At 41.8% G+C, this 11,451-nt stretch overlaps 1 protein-coding gene across 1 annotated transcript in view; it reads right to left on the bottom strand.

Annotated features, from left to right (window-relative positions):
• The window catches only part of ADAMTSL1 (ADAMTS like 1), a 475,524-nt gene that overhangs the window by 83,807 nt on the left and 380,266 nt on the right, over window positions 1–11,451 (bottom strand). Inside the window, exons 22-23 of the mRNA XM_024126824.3 lie at window positions 10,787–10,966; window positions 6,671–6,805 (exon numbers count right to left, since the gene is read on the bottom strand). Of these exons, the coding sequence (XP_023982592.1) occupies window positions 6,671–6,805; window positions 10,787–10,966 (315 nt within the window). The remainder of the gene's footprint in view (window positions 1–6,670; window positions 6,806–10,786; window positions 10,967–11,451) is intronic.

The following is an 11,451-nucleotide window of genomic DNA, read 5'->3' as shown; positions in this document are numbered from 1 at the left end:
AGTGAGGTGGATGTACCTAGAGTCTGTCATACAGAGTGAAGTAAGTCAGAAAGAGAAAAACAAATACCATATGCTAACACATATATATGGAATCTAAAAAAAAAAGTACTGATGAACCTAGTGGCAGGGCAGGAATAAAGACGTAGACATAGAGAAAGGACTTGAGGACTTCGGGGTGGGGGGCGGAATAGGGAGGGGGAAGCTGGGGCGAAGTGAGAGAGTGGCATGGACACATATACACTACCAAATGTGAAATAGATAGCTAGTGGGAAGCAGCCACATAGCACAGGGAGATCAGCTTCGTGCTTTGTGACCACCTGGAGGGGTGGGATAGGGAGGGTGGGAGGGAGATGCAAGAGGGAGGAGATATGGGGATATATGTACATGTACAGTTGATTCACTTTGTCATAAAGCAGAAACTAACACACCAGTGTAAAACAATTATAGTCCAATAAATATGTTAAAAAAAACCCCCAAAAACAAAACTAAACAAAACTACAATGAGGTATCACCTCAAACGGGTCAGAATGGCCATCATCAAAAAATCTAGAAACAATAAATGCTGGAGAGGGTGTGGAGAAAAGGGAACCCTCTTCCACTGTTGGTGGGAATGTAAACTGATACAGCCACTATGGAGACAGTATGGAGGTTCCTTAAAAAACTAAAAATAGAACTACCATACGACCCAGCAATCCCACTACTGGGCATATACCCTGAGAAAACCATAATTCAAAAAGAGTCATGTACCACAATGTTCACTGCAGCTGTATTTATAACAGCCAGGACATGGAAGCAACCTTAGTGTCCATCGACAGATGAATGGCACATATATACAATGGAATATTACTCAGCCATAAAAAGAAACGAAATTGAGTTATATGTAGTTGGGTGGATGGACCTAGTCTGTCATACAGAGTGAAGTAAGTCAGAAAGAGAAAAACAAATACCGTATGCTAACACATATATATGGAATCTAAAAAAAAAAAATGGTTCTGACGAACCTAGGGGCAGGACAGGAATAAAGACGTAGACATAGAAAATGGACATGAGGACACGCAGAGGGGGAAGGGGAAGCTGGGACGAAGTGAGAGAGTGGCATGGAAATATATACACTACCAAATGTAAAATAGAGAGCTAGTGGGAAGCAGCCACATAGCACAAGGAGATCAGCCTGGTGCTTTGTGACCACCTAGGTGGGTGGGATAGGGAGGGAGATGCAAGAGGGGGGACATATGGGGATGTATGTATATGTATAGCTGATTCACTTTGTTATAAAGCAGAAAGTAACACACCATTGTAGAGCAATTATACTCCAATAAAGATGTTAAAAAAACCCCAAAAAACTACTATGTATAAAACAAATAAGCTACAAAGATATATTGTACAAACAGAGAAAATAGCCATACAGAGAATACAGTTTATAATAATTTTAGATGGAATATAATCTATAAAAATTTAATCAATATGTTGTACACCTGAAACTAATATAATATTGTAAATCAACTAAACTTCAATTAAAAAAAATTCTATGTCAAATAAATGCAAAAATACCTGAATATGTATTGTATCTTATCAATAAAATAGGATAAATACTTATAAAAATTAACAAGGAACCTTTCCAGGCAACTCATAAATGAATATAAATGACTGATAAGCAATAAAAACAAAATGACTGAAAATCATAATAGAAGGAATAAAAATAAAAAATGATACCATTTTTTTGTATTATATTTTATCCTATTGTATATTCATCTAATAAAATGGTAAATATAATAACACTTGGCCATACCTAGTATTGGTAATATTTGCGGGAAATGGGAATTCTCATCTTGTGCTGATGGATACGTACATGGGTAAAACTTTTTTGGAGGGCAATTTGACGACACACAGCAAAAACCGAAAATATACAAAACTTTGGACACAATAATTCCACTTCCAGAAATTGATTCTAAGTAAACAGGGATGCACACAAGGGTAGAGGAATAAGAATATTCATATCTATGTTTTTATTTTAAAATTAATTTTTATTGGAGTATAGTTGATTTACAATGTTGTGTTAGTTTCTGCTGTACAGCAAAGTGAATCAGTTATACATACACATATATCCACTCTTTTTTTTTTTTTTTTTTTTTTTTTGTCATTACAGAGTATTGAGTATCTATGTTTTTATATTAGCAAGAGATTGCATGAATTTAAATGTTTGACATTAGAGAATTGGTTAAATAAGATATGATACCTCCTACTAATGCAGGCATCAAAAATAAAACTGTAGAAAAATATTTAGAGACATGGAAAGATGACTCTTATGTACCATTAAGTGAAAAAGGTTACAAGCAGCCATGGCTCACGGGCCCAGCCGCTCCGCGGCATGTGGGATCCTCCCAGACCGGGGCGCGAACCCGGCTCCCCTGCATCGGCAGGCGGATTCTCAACCACTGTGCCACCAGGTAAGCCCTATCCGCTCTTTTTTAGATTCTTTTCCCATACAGGTCATTACAGAGTATTGAGTATCTATGTTTTTATATTAGCAAGAGATTGCATGAATTTAAATGTTTGACATTAGAGAATTGGTTAAATAAGATATGATACCTCCTACTAATGCAGGCATCAAAAATAAAACTGTAGAAAAATATTTAGAGACATGGAAAGATGACTCTTATGTACCATTAAGTGAAAAAGGTTACAAGCAGTACTTAGAGTATGATTTCATTTTAGATAAAAAAATATATAATGTATATATTAATGGCTAGGAAAAAGATATTTGTGCTGGTTACCTCTGGGCCAGGTAATTATAGATCATTTTCATTTCTTCTTTCTGCTTCTATTTTTAATTGCTCTACAATGCAGACGCATTGCTCTTATAATAAAAACTCCAGTAAAACTTATTTTTCAAAAAATATCAATGCTAATGCCCTATAAATGATGCTGTGAGAAATATCCATCTTGGGCCTTAGTGGCCAAAAGAAATATTTGACAGAAGGCTGCAAATGGGTTTAGGTGCTGTGGGGAGGCCTGAGATGCTGCTGCTCTGAAAATGGAACCCTGCAGGGTACTGCTTGGCCTTGGAACACCAAAGGTGGTGGCATGGGCGCTGGCCTTGCCCTCCAGAGCAGATGGCGCAGTTTAGGCCTCCCTGCACAAAGAACTGGAAAACAAGGACAAAAAATTTAGCATCTGCCTTGCCCGGGACAAGGGATTCAGTTAGGCTAGGTCAACTCGGCATGGACGAGCCTCTACTGGGCATTTTCCATGTCTATGTCATATAGCAAAGAGTGTGAGAGCAGCAAGGGACTCCCTTGTCCCAAGTCTTCATTTACAGTTATGGAAAGTGAGGCTCAGATGAGCCCATGCACGTGTCACTCAATCAACATTCCTTCTTGAAAGCTGTAACAGTGGCTTGAAGTGAAAACAATGCTAGACTGTCTGAAAACTAAGACAGCCATTTCTGGGTAGACTCACCTACTGGGACTCTCAACACTCAACCTTTATGGAAAAGAGTTGGTGCTGACATACGGCTTTAAAAACCCCAAATATCCCTTCTCCCCTTCCTCCCATGAAAACACGAGAATCAAGGCCCATGAGTTACTGTCCCTGTGCCACAGAACCGTGGAGCTCTTTGAATCTGTTGTGGCCAAGTAGCCTTGTAGATGGGAGAAATACATACACATGAATCTCAACATTTACTGGCTACAATGGGGCTGGCAAATGGCTTTCATCCTATGTATCAATCGCCAACATGCTTGGTCAGAATGTTAAAATGAATTCCAGTAGCTCCTTGTTGGTTATCTATTTTTTATATAGTAGCATATATATTTTTTTAATTTATTTTTTTATTGGGGTATAATTGTTTTAGGGAACTATACTCAATATCTTGCAATAACCTATAATGGAAAAGAATGTTAAAAAATACATATATTTATATATATGTATAACTGAATCACTTTGCTGTACACCTGAAACTAACACAACACTGTAAATCAACTGTATTTCAATAAAATTTTTTAAACACACACACACACACACACACATACACAAAAGGGTTAAAAAAATGAATTTCAAGGCAGAGCCTGGGCTGAGTGTCATGGTTGATTAGGGGTGTCTTGGCTGTGGAAGGGGTGATTAACAAATATCTTTGCCATATATTTCCATCCTGATCTAGAACATCTGTTACCCTCAGCACAGTGTTTCTTCATTCAATCTCTCTCACTATTGATTACTCACTCTTATAGAATGTCAGATTAATTCTTTCAAGTATTACTTTAACTACATCATCCTCCTACTTAAAAACCCTCTAAAGATACCTCCCCATTTCCCACATAGCAAAGCTACCCCCATACCTAATAATCAAGGTCCTCCACAATTTGATGCTGTTTACCATTCTGAGTTCTAAGCAACCCTCCACAGAAGATCCTCTCTGGATCTGGCCTCTGGCTTATTTCTTGTACCCAGAGCGCATACTCTGGTCTGAAAGGGCCACCAACAGGAGCCAGGGATGGGAGCTGGTCCAAAGGGCAGCAAATGGACTAACCGATCAGGATGAGTCACTAGCCAGGGAGGCCCAAGATGGAGAGAGGCTGTTAGAATGCTTCCGGTAAGGGTTGGAGTCACACCTGAGTGGACAAGCTCTGGCTGAGGCTTGCTCCTTGTGAAGCCCTCGTTTCTATCCCAGCTTAGCTGCCTGTCATCAGCAGTGGGGTCTTACAGCTGTTTCTGAACAGACACCTGATGCACATCCCACACGTTTTCATCTCCGGGCTCCTGGCATCTTCCTCACCTTGGGGGCCTGTTTCCTTTCCTTTGTGCCTATTTGAATCCCTACCCCCCATCCTTCAGTGCTCAGCATCAAAGCGTAACAATGAGGCTCTGGTCTGTCTCCAGTGACCTACTTCTCAGAGTCCTGATACTTGACACCATTCCCTAATTCATCTCCACGGTTCCACATGGATCTCTCCTAGTTCAATGGAGTTGGCAAGACGCTGACATTCACCACTAGAGTCCATTTTGCCCATGCAGTTACATTCAGGGACGTTATGCATACTGCCTCCGTGGTCTACTCAGGTGGAGCGGTCTGGATGTGAACTAGGGCATTAAGGTGTCTCTTAACTGTTAGATTTAAATATGAGTCTAAGGTAACAAAGCACTATAAACTAGGAATGGAATGCAGCAGCATAAAGAACAATAAATTCTTATTGCCCATGGCTAAAATAAGACAAAATATTATTCCAGAATAAGGGAGAAAGAAAGTAAAGCTATCATGGAAAATATGAGCAGGTCAACTTTTCCAGCACGCTGAATTGGCACCTGAGTGACCCAAGAGTTATTGAACTTGAAAATAAACAACTGCTGCACACCCTGCTAGTGACCGGACAATGATAATAAGTTACGACAATCTCTCATAGTGATGGGCCTAAAATAAAAAGTTTACAATGCACATGTTTAATTTGGAATAAATTTACCCTTTATATGCCAAAACAAACAAAAAAAAGAAGCAAGTTTAAACTTCTGTGAATTCTGATCAATGTGACATGGAAAAACTCAATGCCAAGTTTGTTACCAGAAACAGTGCTACTCGTTACTGTATCTGTGTTTTATTTTTACCCAGATCATAAACAGAGAAATCAGAAGCTTTTTTCATAGGCCTGTATGCATTCTTTGCTAATTTCAGATGTTAACAAAAACTGAAGGTAATCTTTCTGTGCTATAACCCTAAAGATACCAAGCCCTGGGGCTGTATTGTTAAGTTATGACCAGTATGCCTGAGAACCCATTGGCTTCCTGTTCCCTGCACGTGGGCAAGGAGAAGAGTAGAGGAAATTTCAACATTGAGCCAAGGACATAATTCTAGCTACCATGACCAACATTTGGGGCCACATACAGTGAGCATGAAGATTTTCTCCATTTTGTAGGCCTGTTTTTCCCAGGCCTTTGAGGGCAGAGGACTTCTTCTCCACCTTGACCATCTCCAGAGGTCATGCTGGGAATGTAGAGGTTGCTCTGGCATCTCCACGATTCTGGGGTGAGGTGCCCAGGATGTGGATGCCCTTGAACAACTCTCTGCTACAAGAGGGTGCCAGCCACATGGGCAATAACTTGGTGGAGGTTACCAATGACAGATGCCAAGGAAGTTGTACCTGGTGGAGTTACTTAAACACTTGCCTTGAGGAGTCTCTCTGGGTTGGTTTTACACCACACCTACTGAAGGAGGTTTAAATAGATTGCCTGGCTTTTGGGAGGTACTGATATTGCAGTTTTCTCCTTGAAAGCTGGTTATAGCTCTAATTTAGGTAAGAAGAGGTAATGGAGGAGTACTGGGATACAGTTGGCAAGGGGTGAGGAGATATAGGAGCTGTTCTGCACTGCTGTATCTTTCTTCAAATTCAGCGCCATCAATCTGACTGAGAGAATCTGGACTGTGGCATCAGCCCAAGAGGATTTAGAAAGGAGCCCCATTAGACTCTGGACAAGCTCAGGTCCAGACTAAGAACTTCAGTCACCTCATATGGAAAGTCAGCCAAGTTTCCACTGGTGAGTCTGGATTCTGTAGGCAATTTAGTGATTTCCTGTTGGCCACCCCTGACTGCTGCTTCCCTCCCACCTGCAAGTAGTCACCCACCCATAAATCCTGTCCAGCCCTGGATCTCTGCCCAATGTTCCAGAGGGTTGGACTCACCAAGGAGAGCGGAATTCCCAGGATCCAGGCCCAGCTGTGTTCCCAGCGGAGACGTCAGCACCGAAGGAAGGTTCGGTCCAGTGGCTGAGAGCAGGGCCCTGATCTCGTCCAACTGCGTGGGGACGTGGGGGGGATCTGTGAGAAGGCAGATGGTGCATCAGGCAGGTTAAAGCATAAAGGCTGTGTTAAGGGGAGAGGGAGAGGCGGCCATGCATGTAAGTGTGTCTGTGTGTAAGGCAGGCGTTACTATTGTTACCTTTAACATCATTTTTCCTATAGAGAAGGTGTTCCCATCAAGGTGAGTCTGAATTTCAAATATAATATTTGATGCCTGAAACTGTAAGGTCAGTAATAAGAATCAGGCATGTTGATTTCCGGAATTCCTTACTGTATGCCACTCTATCCCACAGTACCACTGGGTACTCTATAAACTCATAGTTAAATGAAACTATATTATAAAGGCACTTTAAAAAAGCCAGTGCTTCTTCAGCATTTACTAGATGCCAAGTCCTGTGCTAAAATATTTTTCATTTAACTCTTATAACAACCTTTAGAGGGAGGTACTTTGTTATTGTCCCCACAGATTGGGATACACCACAGGAATTTCTTATTTCGAAGGATCCTGTGAGTGGCTTTTTTCTAGGAAGAAAAGGGTCCAATTGTGAGGCTGGGAATTTGCTTTGTGATCTGGATTTTTATGCTCAAGTAGGATCAGAGAAGCAGGATAGGGATGATTTATTATTCAAAATCTTATAAGGAATCAGGGCTGACGTCATCAGGAATCACAGTTAACCAGAGGTAAAAGTGACAAAAAGGGAAGTACAGTGGCTTGCTTATTATTTCCACTGAACAAATAAAGAGGCAAGCACCTGCTGAACCTAGTGGTAGGATGATCCCAGATTCTCCTGGGAAAGAAGCAGAATTCTGTTCCCCTTCTTCTTTCATCTCCTGTAGCACTGCTTCACGCTCCAAGGGCAACTCCCACCTTTTTCTCTAGAGCACTTGTTGGAGTGGAAAGAGAAGCAGGAGGGTTGCCCTTATAATTGATGGTCATTTCAACAGTGTTCAGTGAGGGCCTACTGTGTGCTTGTCACCTTGTTCAGTTCTTTTTAAGGATGGCAAATAAATAAGTCACAGTGGTGCCTGAATCTACTTCAGAAACATGCCTTCTGTCTACTGTGCCTTTGACTGCAAAAGACCATCACATACAGAAAACGGTGATGAGTTTATATATTTATAGATATAAATTAAAAATTATAAAGACATTCTCTATATATTCTATATAATTTAAAAATATTCTTTATATGGTATAGGGTAAAAACATCATGATTGGATTCAGGAACTCAATTTGTGCTGTGGTTCTTTCATTCACTAACTTGGGCAAGTCACTTAATCCCTCTAAGCCTTAGTTTCTTCATCTATAAAATGATGAAAAACCTCATTTCCAAGGTCTCTTTCTACTCTGATATACCATCATTTTAGGAACTGATAGTGACAGTTCATTCAAACCTAGACTCTTTTCCTCCCATCCTTTTTAATATTCCCTCAAAAATATTGAAATTGAATATTGAGGGAAATGGAATTCTCTCAAGAGTACTGAAATTGAATATTCCTTCAAGAATATTAAAATTCAAGAAGTCTTTGCTTATTTATTAAGAGCCAGAAGGGGAGGTTATGTCCCATCTTTAAAACCATCGATCTTTCGGGGCCAAATGTCACACCCTCCTAATGTCCTTACAGCTTCTGTCATAATTTACTTCTTCAGGGCATGTCCAGCTGATCTTCTGAGGGAAACTGTAAATTCCCCAAGGACAGAGTTCACTGCTTGTATTTATCCTAAAGCTCTACATGGGACTCCGAGGCAACACTTAATGAATAGTTATATGAACACATGAGTGAAAGTCAGCCTCATGACACTTCAAGTCTCCACATTACAGGTTAAGTCACAGGCCTTGGCATGAAACCTCAGCTTTACACATGAAATCCCTCATTTAAAAATTAAGTCACAGGGCTTCCCTGGTGGCGCAGTGGTTGAGAGTCCGCCTGCCAATGCAGGGGACGCGGGTTCGTGCCCCGGTCCGGGAAGATCCCACATGCCGTGGAGCGACTAGGCCCGTGAGCCATGGCCGCTGAGCCTGCGCGTCTGGAGTCTGTGCTCCGCAACGGGAGAGGCCACAACAGTGAGAGGCCCGCGAACCGCAAAAAAAAAAAAAAAAAATTAAGTCACATTTTGGGCTAATTAAAAAAAAAGAGAAACACTACTCCTATGTCCAAAAAGTACCTAAAGAAAGTAACAAACTTTGATGAATAAACCAAGACTTCTGATTGCAGAAAGCCCTAAAATTAAGAATCTAACTAGTGATTTTTTTTTCCCATCCAGTTTGATTAAAATGGGAAGACGTCATGCTCTTCAAACTCCATGTTCACGGTCACACTGCATTAGCATTGGAATGCTGCAGATCTGGCTCCCAGACCGTACACACTTCACTGGTGGAGCTAAGTAGCAGCTACACATCCTATGCTTTCAGCTCTGTTAGCAGAGGCGACAAGGAAGGGTTATTAGGGAGGAAAAGCCCACGGTAAGCTCCATAACTCAGTGTGGGGCAAGAGTCTCTGGGCCCCAGGCTCCAGATGAGCAGCTCAGCCAGATGAAATCCAACACAAAACAAATCACATCCTTCACGGAGCTGATTTTCTGTGGCTTCCTAAGATAACTGGAGGTTTATTCAGCCACTGTTGAGATGAAAACCCATGTGGGCATCTCTGAAATCTGAGTGGGCAGGGGAAGACCCTATGTTTTGGTATGTCATCAATTTGGGGTGTGAAAATATAAAGTTTACTTATTTTTCCCTGAGGAAGCCCATAATGTATGTATGTGTATGTATGCATGGTGTGTAATTTTTCATATTTCTCACATTTTTCTTTTTTTTTTTCCCCTAAGAATGATGGCTTTCTCTTCCTGAGATAGCCAGCACATGTGCTCTAATAATTGCCTTTTAAAAAAAGTAAGACAAAAACAAGCTTCGTTATCCTATCCCACTAATTCCCAGACTCTGTGGGGAAGAGAAGCAGAGAGTCCTAATTTGGGGGACAAAAGGGCTGTAGCTTGCACGTGGCTGAGTCCAGCCCTGGGCATCAATGAGTGTTGATGGTGTCTCAGCAATTGTTGTTATTTTTAAGTAACTATTTTATGCCAGGAACTGTGTTAGACTCTTTAATCAGAGGTCCTTATGTTTGGGGGTGCTGTAGTCTGAATGTTTGCATCCCCCAAATTCATATGTTGAAATCCTAACTCCTTCAAGGTGATGATATTAGGAGGTAGGGACTTTGGGAGATGATTAGGTCATGAAGGTGGAGCCCTCCTGATTGGGATTAGTGTCCTCATAACAGAGACCCCTGAGAGCTGGCTCATCCCTTTTGCCATATGAGGGCACAGTAAGAAGCCATTATTCTGCAGCCACATAGAGGGCCTTCACCAGAGCCCGACCATGAGGGCAACTGGATTCTGAACTTCCAGTCTCTAGAAGTGTGAGAAACAATCTTCTGTTGCTTATAAGCCATCCAATCTGTGGCTGTTTTGCTATAGCAGCCGGAATGGACAAAGACAGGGGGTGTACACGTGTGGACTTTAGGTGGACTAGACTATGAACTTCCTGAAATTTTACAAAAAATTTTGCATTTATGAATTTTTCTCGACAAGGTAATCTACAGTTTTCGTCTGATTCACCAAGAAGTCCTTAACATAGAAGGAGTTAAGAGCGACTGCTGTACTTCTGTTACCTCTATTTGCCAACCCCTACCCAAATATGGGCAACCTTTTTCCGTAAATTTCTACACAGAGATTAGCATCTACGGCTTAGCAAGGTTAAGTGACTTGCCCAAGGTTACACAGTGACTCAGCAGTAGAGCTAGGGTTCTAACTGACGTCTGCTTGGCTTGCTTGGCCCCAAGGTCTGTGTTCTTTCTACTGGGAGGCCCTAAGGTGGGGAGAAGGGAAGGGATATTGATTTTACCTTTATGCACTTAATTGGATCAGGGACAGGAGGAGGTAGAGGGTGGGTTAGACAGTCACCCCCAGTGGGGTCCACAGGGGGCAGCTGGCCTCGAGGTGTTTACCTAGGATCAGTAGCTGGGTGTTCTCAGTCAGCTCCCCGTGCATATTGGCCGCCCTGCAGGAGTACAGACCCTGATCCGAGAAGGACACGGCTGTAAGCAGCAAGGAGCCCTCGTGCAGATGGTGAGGGGAACCCAGTTTGCTTTTATTCCTGAACCAAGTGACTTCAGCTTCAGGCACACCTAGGAGGAAAAAAAATAAACTCATCAGCCAACACATTCAGGTGACCCTGGAGGCATTCATAGCCTCTTGCCAGGGCCCGCCCCAGGGCTGCTCTGCAGGAAGCATGTGCCTGGGCGTCTTCTACTCCCCTTCAGCCAAACTAAATAATGCCTCTGACCTCTCAGCTGTCTTGAGATCTTTTGCCTTTTAAACCTTACACTAATGAGGCAGGAAGAGAGAGGCCGGTTCAAAGAAGAGGAAGGAGGCAGCTGGGAAAAGGGCACTTGCCAGAGTGGAAGGAGTGAACTCAAATTCTTTGGAGAAAACACCTCAGAACCGAATGTATACACCAGTGCAAATGAATGACTGACAACTACATGAAACAAACCTAACGTTAAATAAGAAAAGCCAGACGTGAAAGAGTACACACAGTACACAGTATGATTTTGTTTCTTTTTTTTTTTTTTTTTTTTTTTTTTCTGGTATGCGGGCCTCCCTCTGTTGT

Source organism: Physeter macrocephalus, chromosome 9, assembly GCF_002837175.3.
Source record: "Physeter macrocephalus isolate SW-GA chromosome 9, ASM283717v5, whole genome shotgun sequence".
NCBI lineage: Eukaryota > Metazoa > Chordata > Mammalia > Artiodactyla > Physeteridae > Physeter > Physeter macrocephalus.
The sequence above is the reverse complement of the archived record's forward strand: the minus strand, read 5'-3'. Positions and strand labels throughout refer to the sequence as shown.